Source organism: Manis pentadactyla, chromosome 16 (genome assembly GCF_030020395.1).
Source record: "Manis pentadactyla isolate mManPen7 chromosome 16, mManPen7.hap1, whole genome shotgun sequence".
NCBI lineage: Eukaryota > Metazoa > Chordata > Mammalia > Pholidota > Manidae > Manis > Manis pentadactyla.
Window position 1 is genome coordinate 37,000,586 of NC_080034.1, and position 19,946 is coordinate 37,020,531.

Below are 19,946 nucleotides of genomic sequence, written 5' to 3' on the forward strand. Positions count from 1 at the left end.
CATCAGAGAGGCAGCCGACTGAGGGAGCTACTAGTTGGCAAGACAAAGCAGGAAAGCAGGTAAGAGGTAGCTAGAGAAGTCATAGGCAGGGTCACCTGTCTCGTCTTCCTGCTGGGGGGACCTCTCCCCTTCACTCTCACTACAGCTCCTGCTCCTTGGCCGCTTCCGGGAGTGTTGCTCATCCTCAATGCTGGAGGGAGAGGCCGGAGAGCCCACTGCACCATGGTCCTCGCCATTCTCCAGAGCCCCATCTGGGCTCCTCTGTAGCTTAACCCCATTCTTGGCCTTCTTGAAGAGTACTGATGTGCGGCGGCCCACGCCACTGAGTGGAGCACTGGTGGAGGTATCAGGAGCCATGAGGGACACTCTGTTGATGCCACTGTCACCAAACAGGCATTGCAAGGGCTCGCTCCCTAGCTGCAGAGGTGATTTTTCCAAGAGCTCATCTTCTTCCACCTTTCTGGGCTTTAGGAATCGGCTTGGAGGTTTGTTATCATTGATGGGTTTCAGAGTGGGGGGTTCTGGAGGGGTTTCTTGCTCAGACAAGGAAGGTGCAGGCCCAGTGGGCTCCAGGGTTGGTGGGGGAGGCAGTTTGGAGTCATCTGCTAGATAAAAAGAGAACCTGCTTGAACAATTTAGGTAAGGTCTACCCCTACAAACCAGATAATGACACTGAGAACCAAAAGCACAGGCTGTTGTAAAGCTTGTGATGCATCCCAGGTCTAAGGTCTGAGAGAATGTAGAACTAAGTTTTGTCTCAATGACTAGTTACAAACCCTGGCCATATATTAAAATCACCTAGGAAGTTTCTTAAAAATTTCCATGCTGAGATCCCCTATCCCAGACAAATTGAAACCAAATCTCTAAGGATGAGGTATATTTTTTTACAAGATTATCAGGTTATTCTGATTAAGTAAGGGTTCCAAACCAATGATCTACACCCAAGAAAGCTAAAGTCCCCTAGTTAGTTAATATTAGGTAAAATCAACTTCACTGATTAGGAGTCTACAACTCTCGAATTAGCTTCAAGTGTTCTGCCATCTACCAATGTACTTTGTTTCGTATCACCCAAGTGAAGCAACAAGCAGAAAGAGAAAGTTTTCAGACGTGGAAAAATGAGAGCAAGTAAGTTAAATCAATGGTTCCCAAACGTATCTCTTCACCCACAACCTTGAAATTTAAAAACTGAGAATTCCAAGCCACAGCTCAGACTTCCCTAATCCGAATCTCTGCGGGATAAGGCCCGTCAATTTTGTTTTGAAACCCTCTAGAAGCTGTTGCAGTGGTCCATCGGGCATGACTCTGCACTGCCACAGCTCAGGAGTGAGGATACAAGTGGCATGCTAACTACTACACGGGGAGTTGGGAAGAGTCACAAAACACAAGAATCCCTCTAATGCCAACTGTGACCTCTCAACCATTTTCCCATTCTTTGACAACCTAAATAAAATGAGCCATTCCCTGCTATTTGGCCCCCTGTCCATTGGCAATAACTCCCAATTTTCTGGACTATGTGGAAGACAGGCCCTCCCAAACTATAGGCTCAGATCCAAGAGCCAGTATGAGGGAGACAGTATGTCCCCTGTTTAACAGGGAGGATGGAAAGCAGCCCAGCTTCAGAGTCCCTGGGCCTCTGAGAATCACTTCCCCAGCTGCCTTTTGCAGACTGGCCTTTCTGCTTGGGCTGGGCCTGTAGACTTGGCCAGCTGGGGTCAAAGCCATGAGGACCATCTTTAGGGTCGTTCTTTTCTATCCCCCCATGCCACAACTTAACCTGCTCTAACAGTAAGTAGAGAGCTACATGATGGTATAAGGCAAGCTAATCTTTAACTGGTATGTGCAATATGGCCACATCAGGTGCAAAATATTGAAATATTTCTTTATTGGTTAGTAAACAGCTGCTGGGAATCCAGCATCAGAATCTCCCAAACCTGCCCACAATCCAGCAATTATATAACTACATCAGTGGCCCCCAGAAACCCACTCCAATACAACAGCCAACATCTACTCTGACTGATGAATTTTGGTCTCTCCTGATTGTTACATTATTTTGAATATCATCCCTGGGTATACATGAAAGTGTGACCCCTCTGAGGGCTTTTGCTTACCCACAAAGGTCAGACCTAAACTCAGGGTAGGATGCTCCCACTGTGGGATTTCAGCTTAATTCTTACTCTCTTACCCTGGCTCCCAGACCACTGCCTGCCCGTGACTGTTTCTCACCTCTGTCCCCATCATCTTCTGGCTCCTCCTGTGGGGCCTGCTCCAGCACAGCTGCATCTCCCTGGGACCCTGCTGATAGCTCCCCATTAGACACAGTCTTGTTCAGTGATGGTGGCTGTGGTGGTGGCTGTGCCAGCTTCTGTCGAAGGGCATTGATCTCCCGGCGCAGCAGGCGGACGCGGCGAGTACGGGCCCCACTGGACCGCATGGCACTTACTAGGTCCAGTTTCTCCAGCAGCTCCTTCAGCTGCACCTCCGGAGACAAATGGGCCCGGTTCTCTGGGATGAGGATGTTGTCCACTGCCCGGGAGAAGGGAGGACAGAGGGGGCTGAAGGACCTGCCCAGCTCAGGTCAAGGGGAAGGGGTTAAATCCTTCAGATGCAAAATATTGTCCTGGAATGCCTGGGCCACTGGCTTCCAGCAGCATCCCTGTGGGGCCTCAGCCCTGGCAACACTGCTGCCTGGAGGGCAGGCACAGGGAAAAGGTCAGAATCTGGGAAACATCTGGAGGAAGCAGTTCACAGTCACAATTATGGGCTCCGTGGAGCAGGCACGAGGCAGCTTGGCAATCATCCGGCCTGAAGACTGCCATTAAGCCACTGCCTGCTGCCATTAAGCAGCAGAGAGCAGGGGCACGCAGAGTGTGGGGCTTAGAGGCAATTCTGTTTTTCTGGTCTACCTGCACTCTTCTGAATGGGCCAGACATATACCAGAACTGCACTCCTCCTCCCCCATGCTTCAATGCCACACAAAGCAGGTCCAGGAGAGAAAGACTCATCTTTAGCTTTTCAAAAAGATAGCTAGTACCTGATTCCCCTTTCACTTCATTCAAGCAGTGCTCAGTGAATTAGTTAAACTTTTACCCTTGGAACTGTTCCAGCCACAAGCACGTGGGTCCCAGCCTGTGCCTTTCCCCAGTGTGGCTCCTGGAGTCTGCCCAAGAGCCCTGAGGCCCACCCTAATCTCTGAGTTCTATCCCTATACCTCCTCCTGGCTCCTCTCCTCCCCACCCATCCAGGCTTCTTACCGTCTTCCCAGGAGAAGCGGTAAAAATCCTCCAATTTGGGTGACTCAGGCAGGTGGGTGCCCCTCTCGGGGTCATAGCCGATGTTCTCTGCCTGCCGCCGGGCGTGCCGCAAGATGGCCCCTCCCAGGTCCCGCAGGCGGACAGCTGCTCGGTGGAAAATTGTGTCTTTAGCATTATACTTCATGCAGTTGATAACTATAAGGTTAAAGTCCTCCTCAAACTCCTCCAAGGTGCCGTACAGGTGGGACTCCAGCTTCCGCCTCATAGTAGAAAAATCCATTGGCTTGGATATGAATTCCAGGTAATCTGGAACCTAAACATATAAAACCTGTACAATTACAACAACCATTTACTAGCCAAACAGGCACACCCTTCACCAGCACTCTTGCCTCCCATTTTCTGGTTTGGCCATGCCAGGCTCACTTGGTGCCCCAAGGCCCTGGCCTACCCAGGCCTGCTAACCTCTCACCATGGACAAGTCTACTAGCCTTGCTTGCCAGAAACCTCCAGATTTTACACTCTGTGTCCCAATCCCATCCTGGCCTATGTAGATTCTGTTTCCAGTTCAGGAAGGACTCACTGCTCAGGAAGTTAGGGCTGGGGGGACTTGCCTCACTCAGGTTGACAGGTTCGGCAAAGATGTGTGCGGGATCCTTCTCCTGCAGCAAGTCCAGTGTTGTTCTTAGCAGAACATTGAATGGCATCAGCTCCAGCTCCACTGCAGCCTGCTGGACCTTGATCTGTGAAGGAGTTGGGGAGAGATCAGGATATTTCCCGCAAAGAAGCAGAGAACTTTTTCTTGAGAGCTTGACTTTCACCAATCATGTACAACAAATTTTCACAGGACATTTAGCTGACCAGTGTATGAGGAGCTATCACCCAACCCTAGTTGCCTATAACTCATTGCCTAGAAATAATGGTACCAACCGCTACTAATTTGTGAATATTTTCTATGTATCAAGCACCACACCAAAACTTGCAATAATGATGATGATGATAATAATAAGTTAATACTTTATAGTCCCTACTAAGTACCAAGTAACATTCTACACATTTTATGTAATATAAATGGATACATGAAATAGCTACAGATGAGGTATTTTATAAAGAGTAAACTGAAGCAGAGACTAAGCAAGTGACTGTCCCAAGGTCACAGATAATAAGGAGCACAGCTGAGATTCAGTCCCAGACAGTCTAGTTCTACAGTGTGTTTTCTTGACTACTATGCCACATTGCCTCTCTACTTATGTTACCTGTTAATCATCACAATAACCCTGAAAGAGAAACTCTTATTATCCTCATTTTACAAATATGGATCTGAAGTTTGGAAAGTAAGTGATGAGGAGTCACCAACCCAAGACCACATGGCTAGAAAAGAACAGAGACAGAATTTGAACCCAGGTCTGACTTAGCCCAAAGAGCATACTGATGATGAGATGTGCCTTGGGCCAGAATTTCCACTAAGTGTGCTGAAATATTGATCCCATGGGTCCTTGGGGAACTGGGTCAGCCTGGGGTGACCAAAGCTGCTGGACTAACCCCCTCAAGTAGCAAGCAGCCTCACATATGTAGTAATATGCTATAGAAGTATTTTTTATATGTGCCTTAATGTGAAAAGGATGGGAAGTCATGAATTAGACAGGACTACCTGCTTCCCCTGCTTACTTCCTTTTCCCTTTTATTTCTCTGAACCAGAGGAAAGAAGGAAAGCAGAGCTGTGGGACCAGGCCTGGAATGACACAGTTTGAATCCATGGAGAAGGTCCTGAGATGTCTTCCATAACCACCCACACTAAGTATGGCAAGACCCGCCCTGTCTCAGGCTATAGGCCTACAAGACAAGGGCTTGTGCTGGGGCTGAATAGTAAAATGGGAGTTAGGAGAAAAGGTGAAAGGAATATCTTTAACCTAGGTCTCTGAAGCATGTGAGGACCAACAGTTGCTATTCTTAGACCAGGGAGAACAGTTTTGGCTCATCATCCATTCAATTAGTAGTATTTGCTCTCCATCGTGTACAGTTTGCTGTAGCAGACACTTCAGGGAGGCAGAGTATTAATAATGATGATGATGATGATAGCAGCTGATACTTTTATAGCCCCTACTATGTGCCAGGCACTGTTCTAAGCTCTTTGTATATCCTAAGTCATCCAATCTTCACAACAACCTTATGAAATGTGTTCTATTACTATCCTCATTTTACAATGAGGAAATTGAGATATAAGGAAGATTATGCAACTTACTCAATGTCACACAAGTAATAAGCCACAGAACCAGGATTTAAACCCAGCAGTCTGGCCATAGGTCATATTCCTAATCCCTATGCAACACCACCTACCTTAACAGCCTATGCTCAGATGCCTAGGATCTCCTCAAACAGCAGCTGGAGAATTTTAATGATTCAAGACCATGTTTAAGGGCCAAGTGAGAACTCTCAGAAGCTCCTAAGCCAGACGTGACATCCATCAAAATGACCTGAAAAGCTTTTCAAAATTCTCAAGGCCAGGCTCCCCCTGAGATTTCTTGAGTCAGAGACTCTAAGGATTGGGCCCAGGCATATGATATTATGCTTATGCTTGAGGCTACCAGAAGCTGAACCCCCAAGAAGCTATCAGCAGCACCACACCCAATGCAAAGGAGGCAGGTCTTGGAGTTCATAGTGCTGGGCAGGACGGAGAGAAAGCTGATACCAGGCAGGGGCTCCCAGGTCTCTGATGCCACACTGACAGTGGAAAATAAGATCTTAAACAAGAGCCCTAGGGCTGGGGCTCTTTCTCACCTGCTCCCGCTTGAGCTTCTCTCTTTTCCGAATCAGTTCAATCAGCAGCCGTGCACGCTCCAAATCGTGCCTGAGCTTCTGCCAGTATTTCAGCTCTTCCTTCACTGCACTTGTCTTCTCGTCCTGCTCTCGCTGCAGGAGGGAAGGGTAGAGGGATGAGGAGCTGGGGGCCTCCTTCTTGCCCAAATTCTTCTTCCTGTTCAAGTCTCATGGGGCCTCAGCAGGTTAAGAGCCCCATCCCCTTCCTTGACCCAAAGTCCCTAAGAGCCTTTCCACTCCCTCTCTAACCCATGCCTTCCTCCTGTGCTTCTCTGGCCTCATAATAATGTTTCTTCTTTGTAGTACAATAACCGTTACTGGAGTGAGATCTGGGACTGTTTCCCGCTACCCCAGGAGATACCAGAGAGCAGCTGTGCCCCTCAGGGTTGGAAATAATTTCATAAGGAAACTAATAGATACCTCAGGGTGGAAAGAATTTCATCCCAGAGATTAGACTTGGCTAGAAAACAAAGTGAAATTCTTATTACAAGCTTGTACTGACTTGAACATACTTTAGAACACCATTACTACCACCAAAAACATGATTTCTGCCCTAGGAGAGGTTGCATTATAGTTGGGGGAAGAAAGAGGCACAGGATTTGACACACAAGGGTACAGTAGATAAAGGCAAAAAAAAAAAAAAAAATCAAAGAAACTGAATATAAAATGCTGAAAGGATATAAAATAGAGGGGATCTGAGTGGGTTGGGGTTAAGTTAAGGAAGGTTTCATGGGGAAAGCAATCTTACTAGGGTTTCACATGAAGTAATAGACATGGATAAAAAAAGCAGTAAGGAAGGAACTGAGGGACCACAGGGCAGAAATGTGGAGGAAGAATTAGTGATTTTTTTGCTTAGTGAGTAAAAATGGGTTGACTATAAAAATGGGTTGACTAGAGCAGAGAAGCTGGAGAACCATAAAAGCCAAGTAAGACTCAGGATCCAGCTGGCAAGAAGCCTGAAATGTCAGGCAAAAGAGCCTGGATGTGGCCTACCTGAAGAGGGAAAATATATTCTGTAAAAGAAGTGACAGGATGGAAAATGGTGTGTAAGACAGTACCAGCTGTACAGCAAATAATTAGAGGCTGAAGACTACCTAGAGAGCTATTGCTGAAATTAAGGGGGCATGGGTGGGCAGGGTAGCTGTAGAATGGAGATAAACATACACTGATAAATCTCCCAAAACAGCTTAGGGGATGACTGACTGTGGCTCGTTAAGGAAGGAAAAGTCAAAAGTCTTGTGGGGAATGTCTGAAGTCAAGAGGGAGAAGATTCCATGATGATAATGGGGAAATACATTTACTGAGGGAAAGGAAGATAATGAGTTCAACTTCTAATATCTGAATTACAGAAAATAACATTTACATGGACATCTACAGTTCCTCTGTCCCAGAGGGACTGAGGGCAGAAACAAGGGATGAGGACAAGACTAGAAACATACAGCTACTGCTAAGCGGTTATTTAGAACTGTGAAAGTGGACAAGCTCTCCAAGCAAAGAGGCAGGCTGTAGAGCCCCTAGGAATGTTACTAAGGAGTAAGAAATGGGATCAGCACAGTCAGTGGGGTGGAGAAAACAGTGTCACAGAAAAGCTCTAAGAGCAAGAGATCTGTGGTGTCAAATGTAGCCCAATGGTATACGGTGAGAAACTGAGGAAACACTTGCTGGACTGGGAGGAGGTCACTGATGTTCTAGGGGACACTTCAGGGGTAGACCATTTCAAGGAGGGACCAGATATAGACTTTCACTTTAGGACTTTAGTTACAAAAGGCAAAAGTGAAATCAGACAGAATGTGGAGGGGATCAGAGTCAGGTAAAGGCTTGCTTCTTCTTTGGAGCAGTGGTGTCAGAATATTTAAAGACAAAAGTAAGGGAACATATTAAGCCAGAAAAAAAGCCTCAGTAAACTAAAAGACTGAAATTGTATCATTAGCTTCTCAGCTCACAATGGTATGAAACTAGAAATAAATTGCACAAAGAAAACAGAAAGCCTACAAATACATGGAAGCTAAACAACATGCTTCTAAACAATCAACGGATCAATGAACAAATTAAAACAAATCAAGCAATACATGGAGACAAATTAAAACAAAAAATCAACAGTCTAAAATTTGTGGGACACCACAAAAGCAGTTGTAAGGGGAAAGTACACAGCAATATGGGCCTACATCAAGAAACACGGTCAATAGTCTAAACTCACAATTAAAGTAACAAGAAAAAGAAGAACAAATGAAACCCAAAGTCAGTAGAAGGAGGGACATAATAAAGATCAGAGTAAAAATAAATAGAGAATAAAAACAATAGAAAAAAAAAATCAATGAAACCCCAAGAGCTGGTTCTTTGAGAAAATAAACAAAATAGACAAACCCCTAGCCAGACTTATAAAGAAAAAAAGGAGAAAGTACACAAAATCAGAAATGAAGAAGGAATAATCACAATGGATACCACAGAAATACAAAAAATTACTAGAGAATACCATGAAAAATTATATCCCAAGTCGGACAACCTAGAAGAAATGGACAACTTCCTAGAAAAATACAACCTTACAAGTCTAACCCTGGAAGAAACAGAAAATCTGAACAGACTAATTACCAGCAATGAAATTGTATTGGTAATCAAAAAACTCCCAACAAACAAAAGGCCAGGACCAGATGGCTTCACAGCTGAATTCTACCAAACATTTAAAGAACAACTAATAAACATCGTTTTTAAAGTATTCCAAAGAGAGGAGGGAATACTTCCAAACTCATTTTATGAGGCCAGCATCACTTTAAAACCAAAACCAAACAAAGACCCTAAAAAAAAAGAAAATTATAGACCAATATCCCTGATGAACAGATGCAAAAATCCTCAACAAAAATTTAGCAAGCTAAATTAAAAAATACATAAAAAGGATCATCCACCATGACCAAGTGGGTTTTATTCCAGGGATGCAAGAATGGTATAATATTCATAAATCAATATCATACACCACATTAACATAAAGAATAAAAACCACAAGATCATCTCAATAGATGCTGAAAAAACATTCGACAAAATTCAACATCCATTCATGATAAAAACTGTCAACAAAATGGGCATAGAGAATATATACCTCAACATAATAAAGGTCATATATGACAAGCCCACAGCTAACATTACACTTAATAGCAAAAAGTTGAAAGCTTTTCCTCTAAGGTCGGGAACAAGAAAAGGATGCCCACTCTAGCCACTTTTATTCAACATAGTATGGGAGGACTTAGCCATGGCAATCAAGACAAGATAAAGAGACAAAAGGCATTCAAATTGATAAGGAAGAAAACCTGTCACTATTTGCAATGACATCATATTATACAAAGAAAACCCTGAAGACTCCACCAAAAAACTATGAAAACTAATAACTGGATTCAACAAAGTTTCAGGATACAAAATTTAGTATGCAGAAATATGTTTCATTCCTATATACTAACAACAATCTAGCAGAAAGAGAAATCAGGAAAACAATTCCATTTACAACTGCATCAAAAAGAATAAAATACCTAGGAATAAACCTAACCAATGAGGTGAAAGACCTATACTCTGAAAACTTTAAGACACTCATGAGAGAAATTAAAAGACACAAATAAATGAAAATCTATCCTGGGCTCATGGATAGGAAGAATTAATATTGTCAAAATGGCCATACTCCCTAAAGCAATTTACAAATTCAATGCAATCCCTATCAAGACACCAACAGCATTTTTCAATGAACTAGAACAAATAGCTCTAAAATTCTGAAAAGCCAAAGCAATCCTGAGAAAGAACAACAAAACTGGGGGTATTACACTCCCTGATTTCAAGCTATACTACAAAGCTATGGTAATCAAAACAGCATGGTACTGGCACAAGAACAGATCCATAGATCAATGGAACAGAAAGTCCAGATATAAACCCCCACATATATAGTCAACTAATATACAATAAAGGAGCCATAAATATACAATGGGGCAACTACAGCCTCTACAATAACTGGTATTGGGAAAACTGGACAGCTACATGCAAGAGAATGAAACTGGTTACTGACTCACTCCATACACAAAAGTAAACTCAAAATGGATCAAACATCTGAATGTAAGTCATGAAACCATAAAACTCTTAGAAGAAAACAAGCAAAAGTCTCTTGACTATAAATATGAGCAATTTTTTCCTGTACACATCTCCTCAAGTAAGGGAAACAAAATAAAAACTGAACAAGTGGAACTACATCAAACTAAAAAGCTTCTGTACAGCAAAGGACACGATCAGCAGAACAAAAAGGCAACCTACAGGACAGGAGAATATATTCATTTATATATATTTTGGTTAACATCCAAAATACATAAAGAACTCATATGCATCAACACCAAAAAAACACATAACCCATTAAAAAATGGGTGGAGGACTTGAACAGACATTTCTCCAACAGAAGAAATACAGATGGCCGACAGGCACATGGAAAGATGCTCCACATTGCTAATCATTAGGGAAATGCAAATCAGAACCACAATGAGATATCACCTCATACCAGTTAGAATGGCCACTATCAAAAAGACAAGAAATAACAAGTGTTGATGAGGATGTGGAGAAATGGAAACCCTCCTATACTGTTGATGGCAATGTCAATTGGTGTAGCCACTGCGGAAAACAGAATGGAGGTTTCCTAAAAAAACTAAAGATAGAAATGCCATTCGGCTCAGTAATTCCACTCCAAGGAATTTACCCAAAACAAAATCCCTCATTTGAAAAGATACATGAACCCCTGTGTTTATAACATTACAAGAGCCAAGATAGAGGCAACCTAAGTGTTCATCAATAAATGAATGGATAAGGAAGATGAGGTACATACACACAAAGGAATATTATTCAGCCATAAAAAAGGAAATCCTACCTTTCGCAACAACATGGATTGATCTAGAGAGTGAAATAAGTCAGGCAGAGAAGACAAATACCATATGATTTCACTTATTTGTGGAATATAAAAAACAAAACAAAATAAACAAAATAGCAGTGGATTCAATAGACACTGAGAAGTGACTGGTGGTTACCAAGGAGGAGGGGTGGGGATGGGTGGGTGGGAAGGGTGCGGGGGATAAAGGGGCACTAAAATTCTCAATAATAGTAAAGTTGGCCACAGGGATAGTAGTAAAGCATGGAGAATACAATGACTCTGTAACATCTTTTTATGTTGTCAGATAGTAACCGTACTAGTGGGGGTGAGGATTTCATATGGGTAACTGTTGAACCACTGTGTTGTATATCTGAAACCAATATAAGATTGTACATCAATGATACTTCAATTTAAAAAAAAATAAAAAGACAGAAGTAATGGAGTATGTGAAAAAGGAGAAAGAACTAAAGATGTTTAAAAAATAGTATCTCAGGAGGCCTCCACCATCTCAGAAAACACTAAACATGCAGGAACTTCAGTTGCTATGGCACTAAGTTTTAGTGTACAACCTGCCCAATTGTGGCATATGGCAGTACAGTGTTAAGGAAAAAGTACCTTTTCCTAATTCATGCAACATGGCCTCCTGGCTCTCACTCAGCCCACTTCTTCCTTTCTGCCGTATCTAAAGGGTTTTTCCTACATGTATGGAAAGTTGGACTTGCTCTCCATTTTCCCCTAGAATCAATCTGCTCCAAAATCAGTGCCTCCCACCCAGAAGGAGCTGCTGTCTGGTCTGAAAAGTTCTACAGTGCTGCCAGGTCATTCCTGGGATAGAACACCTAGAGAGGTGATCGTTTAAAGGCAAAGCCTCTAAAGGGCTCAAAGAAGGGACCCTGACAATCACTTCTCCTTCACCCTCCACCACCCTCAAATCACTTCACCTACCTGCTCAGCATTTCTTTGGGACTGCAGGTGGGAGTGCAGGCGCCGGATGAGGGGGACACCATTTCGTGCCTGCCGCTTCAACAGCCAGTAGTTGTGAAGCCGCTGTATGAACTGGTTTTTCCTCTGAAAGGAGAGACCACTACAGATCTTGTTCAACCTTGAGTAGAGGCACAGGGAAATGAAAGGCACGATAAGTGGGCAGACCAGATTTTAGCCTCCTATCCATATCCTGGTGCATTTCTGAACCTTACAGAGGAAGACAGACTAAAGTGGCCAACTGCCTCACATCAGAGAAAGGCTTGAAAAGACCAGCAAAGTTAAGCAGCTCAGATTCGGCATGAGATATTTCACTTGATTTTCCAACTCCTGCCTTGCAGTCCTGGCCCTCCAAAAGAACCTAATTCCCGAAGCCCCGTTTCCTGTAGTTCTGCATACCTGAGAAACAGGCCTATACACCAACCCAAACCTTTTCCTTGATAAAGGCAGCAAGAAAACAGGAGCTTGAGTAAGCTATGGGCACTGTAGTCACTATCTCTTGCCTCCTGTGGCTGAGGATCCCACCAGAACTAGGCAGTCATCTACAGCCAAACAGGAAGGAAAACTACTAAGCTACTAGAGTACAGGAGGCTACTGCTTTCTTAGCTCAATTCACCCCTTGGAGTTGTGCGACCTCTAGTTTTTCATTAAAAATCTCAGCGGCCCAAAAATGTCTTTTTTTGAACCAAATGAAAAAGAAAATGGATCTAAATGTATAAGAGGAGGGAGAATGTAAAAACTTAGCTAGCTAAACTACCCCAAAAGAAAAGTCTTAAAGTCAAGAGTTTAGGCCAGTAATATGTGGAGGGAAGGGAAAGGGGTAGAAAGGGAATTAAAAAGAGCTTATAATCTCTATCCTGCCACCCATACTGCAAGGTGGGTAATATTATTCCCATGTTACAAAAGATGGAAAGGCAGCTTAGGAACAGGGGCTGAGTAAGTTGTCAAAGTCACTAATGCAACTAATAGAATTCAAACTGGATAGGGTTTGAATTCATAATCTCTATTACACCATGCTGTGTCCCAAAATTGTTTATCCATAGCCTAACCAAGGCCTTAGTGCTCCTGTGGTGTTTCCTCCACTTATTCTCTTCATCTAACTCCAATGAGAGGAAGATTAAGTGTGGCTTAACAGGAAGGTAGAACCTAAGAAGGAGTATGTGGGCTGGACATTGTTCACCTAGGCTTGAGCCTTTCCTTGGTCAGATATTTCTGTCCCAAAGCCACACTTACAAAATCAAGGCCTAGGCTTTTCCCCAAAGGACAGGGTCCCCCACCAATGCCCATGCCAAGCACACCTGCCCAGATGGAGGCAACCCCTTCCTCTATAACCTCTTGGCCATGGAGGTCCCAACAGCATTTGTGCAAGGAGGGAAAAGAGTACCAACATAGCAGAAGCAGCAGCAGCCACTGTTTATTGAGTACCTACTATCTACCAGGCACTGTGCTAAGTGCTTTACTTACATTATCTCATTTGGTTCTCACAACAACCCAGTGAGGTAGGTTCACTAATAAATATATAAACTAAGGCTTGCTGAAGATCACACAGGTAGTTAGTGACAGAAGCAGGATTCAAACCTGGGTTTGTCTGGTTCACAGCCAGCATGCCATGCTGGCCACTGCAATGGACATCAAGAGCAGATGGGACAAGCAAAAAGTCTAGCCCCAGGACATAACCACCCCACAGATGGGGACTAAGCCTGGACCACTCGCCTCAGGGAAGAGAGTAGCCTAGAATAGCTCTGTGACTAGAAGACATTTCTAGTCAAAACATTCTACCTCCAGCTGTCCTCACAACAAATGCCTCTCCCTGTGGATCTTCACTACTCTTGAACCTTCTTCCCAGACTGATGAGTCTGGTTCCCCTTACACAATTCATTCCCCACTACCCTCCAGTACTCCTTTCTCCCTATTCTTTTCATCAAAAGAGACAGACAGCTGGAACACAACCTATAGGTGTCACGAGCCCCAGTTTTTGAACCAGGGTCTGTCCTTTCCACTTGGTTCCAGCCCCTAGACCAGGACTTGGCATATAGTAAGTGCTCAATAAACATCTTGTTGAATGAATAAAGGAGTGAATAACTTTACCTCCTGTGGCCGCAGTTTCTTCATCTACGGGTGTGGGAGAAGGTTCAAGGACTACATTAGATGAATAATCTCCAGGAGTGTTTCCTGCTCTAACACTGCATACTTTTTAATTATCGCCCTTGAGATGAACCTCCACTGGAAAATATTCTCTGCCAAGCTCTCATCCCTCTAACAGCTCCAGCTACCTCTCATGGTTTAATACAGGTACAACGGTCTCTCTACAGACTCAATGGAGCCAAGGTGGCTTAGTTAGACTGCCGAACTGGGTGACCCTTTTTCTCCTAAATCTAAAAGCTTCTCTAGTGGAGGAATCGCATATCCTCCCCACACTACCACCCCTTCACACAAAGTCCCCATCTTTCCTGGGACAGTGCTGTCTGGCCAGCAGATACCCATACTGAGCCTTGAAACACTGGTTCTCAACTGGAAGTAGTTCTATCCCCGTAAGGGTTTTGGAAACACATGTGGCGAGTGTTTGAGGTTGTCACAAAGGCCAGGCAATGAGGGAAAGGATGCAAATGGCACTTGCAAAGAACAGGAATGTTAAACATCAGGAAATGTATGGGACTGTCCTAATAATGAGGAATTAACCTGTCCAAAATGCCACTTACTTGTGCACCTGTTGAAAATACTATCATCAAATCCTGTTACCTAGGCTTCTAAGCAACTTAGATGTTTTGTCTCCCTTTGTAGCAAAGCAAATACATTGTTCTGAGGGCACAATCAAAACCACAAACCAGGCCAAGTAGGACTAAGGGCCCAATGGAGAAGTCTAAATTTAAGGGCACAGAAGAGAATAGACATTCACCAATTGTGCTCGGGAAAGAAGGCCTGGCTCAGGGCCAACAATGAGTCCCCTGGGGAACCCTCCTGGGCAGGCTTACCTGTAAGAAGGTATCTGTGGGACAGCAACCATAGGGACAGTAGAGGGCGTGTCTCGGCCCATTTCCTCTGACTCCTTCTTAATTTTTTGCTTCAAAGTCATCTTGTTCTTCTTGGGCACTCCCTTGAGGGAGCCACCTACCCCACCTTGGCCTTCATTTTCCTCTTCCTCTTCCACTTTTTCCTTCTCTTCCTCCTCTCCACAGCCCTCCTTCAGCCCATCCTCATCCCCAGCCTCACTGAGGCTTCCAGGGGAGTCACCCTTCCTCCTAGTAGTGGCAGCACCTGGCGGTGAGTGGGCCTCACAGTAGGCAGTTTTGCGCACTGTGAAGATGGTGCCATTGAGGCTAGTCTCGCGCATGGGCTCAATCTTCATGAAGAGTCCAGCCCGCTGTGCACATGTCACATGGAAGGCAGTGTAGCAGTTCACCTTATGGCACTGGATGGCTGCACCCAGCCCCTTCTGCTTGCAGATATAGCAGGTTAATTTCCAGCGGGCAGGTGGGATGTTGTCGATGCCCTCAATGGGCTCCAGGAACACGGTGTTAGCAAAGCAGACTTCAGGGATCCAGATGGCACACACCACGTGGGCCCAGTGCCCATCACTGGTTTGTTTGAAGGCACCACCCTTATTGGGGCAGAGGACACAATCCACAGGCCGGGAAGGAGACTGCAGGCAACAGCGGCATAGCCACTGGCCCTCAGGGATGTAGGGGACACCATAGCACTCCTGGTGTACAGCCAGGTTGCAGATGTCACAGAAAAGAATGACATTGCTGTTGTGGCATTCATCATCTAGACACACGCAGCAGAAAGCATCTTCATCAACAAGTGACTGTTGGGCCCCACTACTGCGACTCTCCAAGTATGACTCCTTCTCAAGCCGGTCCACCAGCAGCTCAAAGGTGTCTGCTGACACCAAACTGTGCCCGTCTACTCGCCGCTTCTCATTTACCATGTCCAGCCAGGCAAGGTCCTCCTCATCCATGTCATACTCTACCTCTGCATCCAGATCTTCAGGCGGCTTCTCAATGTAGCGATAGTAGGCAGCAGGCAGAGGAGGTGCCTCTGGCTGGCTGCCTGAGTCCACCATCCGGAAGCTAGGCTGAGGGAGGTGGAAGGAAGTACTGGATGCATGCTTGGAGCAGGATTCCTTCTTCTTGCCTTTGGATGAGGGTTTTTTGGACTTGCCAGGAAACTGAGGCTGCTCACTGTTTTCCTTGTTACTATTGCATTCGGTGATATCCTGGGCAGTCAGCTCATCCTCTGTTATGATCTTGAGTGGGTCATAAATGCTGATACGATGCAGGCGTCCATCAATGTCCACCTCGACAATGCGTTGGGCCTGGGCATATGTCAGAGTCTCCCGGGTGGGTGAGCACTTCAGACTGTAGGGGGACGGGGAGCGCCGGCCCTCAGAATTCATCCGCGACTTGCGGCGCGGCTTCCTCATGGCACCTAGGAACCAAGGGGACAGACCTAAGAAGAGAAGGCCAGGAGACTGTGAGCTGGATATTCAGACATGCTTGCACCCATTCATCCTTATATCTGATCAAGTGGCCACTGAAAGGAACATACTGTCTGGACATCTTGTCCCTCAGACATCCCCATAGCTTGCTCCTTTACCTCCTTCAAGTCTTTTCAGAAGTATTACTTCTCAATGAGACCTTCTCTGACCATTGTCTCTAAAATTGCAAATCCCTTTTCCCCAAGAGCAATCTTTCACCCTGCTATATTTTTCACTATAAAACCTACAATTTTTTACTATGCAATGTACTTTACCCAATTATAAAGGTTTGCATCCTACTACTAGAATATAAGTTCCATGAGCAGAGGGACTTTTGCTGTCTTGTTTACTGCTGGAACAAGCACCTGGAATGTGGCCTGGCTCCTAAATAAGCACTCAATAAGTATTAGCTGAATGAAAGGAGAAATCAAACATGCATGATTCCCTGCTCTCAAGGAGCTCTGTTCAACTGAAGGGACAGAAAAATAAACAGATCATAACAGTAATACAGGAAGACGTCTAATGTTCTAATGATGTACATAAGGCGTGGCACAGCTAACAGTGGAAAAGGAGGGGGTAAAGCTTCAGAAAAATAAAAACAAGAACAGCATCACTTTGAAGCTCTGTACATGAACAGTGGTCCCATCAGAGGGTGAAAAATTCACGGGTCTGGAGCCTTTTCCCAAGCCACCTTACCATGATCAGAAATCCTATCCCCTGACAATGCCCTGGGGTGAAGAGGTTCAGGCACTCGAAATGTCTATCACTTGCAGTCTAGGGCTTTCAAACTGTAAGATGCAAGATTTTCTCTACAAAAGGCACCTTTGAGGATTCACTGGTTAGACATCACTAAGTAGAATCCCTGGAAGCTTTGGGAGTGGCCCTAAGTGGCAATAAAGCTGTAAATGGTCTCTCTTGAGATACTCATTGGACCTAAGACCAAGATGATTGGGAAAATATCTGATATAAAAATCTCAGTGCATTTTGTTATCTCAAAAGTCCCTCTCTTCCCAAATACTTACATCTGGTCTACCCTTGTGCAACAAAGAAAAGGCTCTAACGTTTCCCGTATCATTCTCATATCATGTGGCGAGTGTTTGAGGTTGTCACAAAGGCCAGGCAATGAGGGAAAGGATGCAAATGGCACTTGCAAAGAACAGGAATGTTAAACAGCAGGAAATGTATGGGACAGTCCTAATACATTTGGAGGGAACTATGATAAGCTCGTAAGGACCTGTAATAAGCAGTCTACTGAGGCCATCACTACCAGTAAAGACCTTTGGGGATATAGTGCCCTGAGGTGTGGGCAGAGACTTGCAAGGGTGTGAACAGGGAAAAGATTTCAAGGAGAAAAACACTTGGTCAATTTGGTTGCAAGACCTATCATCTATAGAGTGTAGATGGTGATGATATATCACACATTTATAAACTATAAAGCCCTTTTACTTCTAATATTTCTCACAACTAGCTTGGGAGGTAGAATAGATATTATCATCTCTATTTTACAGATGAAGAAGCTCAGAAAGGTGTTATTCAACCCAAAGCTAGTAAATGATAAAGCTACAATTCAAACCCGTATCTTCTGATCTGCTCAACTCATCTCACTAGGAGGTAAAAATACCACAGAGATGCCAAGGTCTGGTACAAAAGAGGCTCTGGAGCAATCTTGGCTCTAATATTGACCCTGTGTGACCTGGAGGAAGTCACTTAGTCTATCTGTGTCTCCATACTCAATCAGTAAAATAAAATCAATAAAATCTCTTAAGGGTTGCTATTTGCTAATAAGGTATTATTAACTTCATTATTTAAAAGGCCTTCCAATCCCAAAGTGTGACTGAAACAAACAAAAAACTTGGCTGAGGAAAGTGCCAGGCCGGCACACACTCCACTTGGAACCAAAGAAAACAGGATCATCATCACAGAAATTCTGTTCTAGAGGCCCTTGGCCACTACATGCCTTACAAATGCCAAATCCGTGGGAGCAGCAAGGAGGCCAAAAGACCTGCTAATTTACTGCTCCACCCCAAGGGTGTGGAGACCCTTGCAGAGGTGTGACGATCTACCTCAATCCCAACTTGAAATACAGAGTGCGGGGCCTTCCTTTGTTAAAGCCACCGAAAATTCTTCTTCCCTACCTGCTACTACTTCCCTCCTCTGCTGGCTCGGTTATCTCTCAACCAAGAAGCAAGTTATCTACGGAGACCTCTTCTATCCTACCCAAGCCTCTAGACGCTGGTGGAGGGGAGGAGGGAGAAATTCTAGTGGCGGAAGGGCTGCTGCTGAGGAAAATGAAATGAGTTTCGCCCACAAGGAACTTACAGTCTAGCTTTTCGGCGGGAGTTTATCATCCCACACAGCCCTTCCCACACACATCCCCCCAAATTCTTTCCACCCCTGAGCCCCCACTTGCCCACCCCACCCAGTTCCCAGAATGAGGGCTTTCTACAATTAGATTGTACCTCCTTCACCCCACCCGCGATACTCAATGAGACCAGAGAAAACCCCAGCAAAGGCTCCTGCCCCTTTCAAGAGGCACCTATTCCAGAAGAATCTTGATCTTTCGGAGAAGGAGAAAAGAGGGAAATTACATCTCCTACCCGGAGGGGAGGGGGCGAGCGCGCCAGAGACGGACTGACGCGGAGCTCGACCGACCCTCAGAAAAACCTAGGCGCCAGCGAACGAACGGGAAAGAGTCGAGCGCCCATAGGCCGCCTCATCTGCCCGTCAGGAGAAACCTGGGGTCCAAGGGACGCTGAGGGGGGGGCGGAACTCTCCTCCGGCCTTACCAATTGGAGAACGTGACGGGGGCGGAGCTCGGTGGCTCGGCTTCCAGGGCCGGAGGGGGGAAACAAAATGGCGGCTACGCAAGTGGGTCCTCGCTTTTCAGCTCTCCCCGTCACCCGCCTTCTCCTTCCCCGCCGCCCTCCCCCCAATAGAGGGCTTTCGCATCGCCCCCGCCCTGCTCGAGAAGCCCGCTGCTCCTCACCCCTCACCCCCCCGCGCAGTCCCTGGTCCCCGTAGGCCCCGCTGTCCCCGACCCCGCTCTGTCCGGCCCCGCTGCCGCCCCCATTACCTCAGCCGCCGTCCCGGCCCCACCGTTCGGGGCCCCTGGGCGCGGACTGGCCGGCCGTCGAATAGGTCGGCGCGGACCGGCGAGTGCAGCGCGGCCTTCTCCCGCGCTGGCTTCCACGGCCACTGGCGTGCCCCCTCCCGGCCCGCGCTGGGGCCCCGGCCCGGGTGCCGCCGCCGCTCCCGGGGGAGGAGGGGGAATGAAGCCGCCGCCGCCGCTGCCGCCACGGAACCCGGCCGAGGGGAGGGAGGGATCAGTCCCCAGGCAGGATCCGCCCCTCCGGCCTACCCCCCCGCCACCTCCACCCCTTCCCTCTCTCCCTCCCTGGCTCCGCGGGTTCTCCCGCCGAACGCGAGCGAGAGCGCGAAAGAGGTGGAGGGGGGACGGCAAAAAAAATCCCCCCGCCCGTGCCCGGCGCGGCAGCAGTCGGAGCGGCGCGGAGAGGAGCGCGGAGCCGTCGCCGCCACGGGG

General features: G+C 45.9%; 1 protein-coding gene across 4 annotated transcripts in view; it reads right to left on the reverse strand.

Moving 5' to 3' along the window:
- BRPF3 (bromodomain and PHD finger containing 3) overlaps positions 1 to 19,700 on the reverse strand; it is a 36,106-nt gene extending 16,406 nt beyond the window's left edge. The window contains exons 1-8 of one of the 4 annotated variants that reach the window (XR_005031206.2): positions 19,479 to 19,700; positions 14,901 to 16,377; positions 11,893 to 12,049; positions 6,027 to 6,158; positions 3,863 to 3,991; positions 3,252 to 3,564; positions 2,224 to 2,523; positions 96 to 605 (exon numbers count right to left, since the gene is read on the reverse strand). Coding sequence is in view for 3 of the 4 variants with exons in the window: in XM_036917482.2 (XP_036773377.2) it covers positions 96 to 605; positions 2,224 to 2,523; positions 3,252 to 3,564; positions 3,863 to 3,991; positions 6,027 to 6,158; positions 11,893 to 12,049; positions 14,901 to 16,351 (2,992 nt within the window). In the remaining variant the exon portion in view is untranslated. The remainder of the gene's footprint in view (positions 1 to 95; positions 606 to 2,223; positions 2,524 to 3,251; positions 3,565 to 3,862; positions 3,992 to 6,026; positions 6,159 to 11,892; positions 12,050 to 14,900; positions 16,378 to 19,478) is intronic. The other 3 variants (XM_036917482.2, XM_036917483.2, XM_036917481.2) reach the window with 3 other exon arrangements.
- Between the last annotated feature and the right edge of the window lie 246 nt (positions 19,701 to 19,946).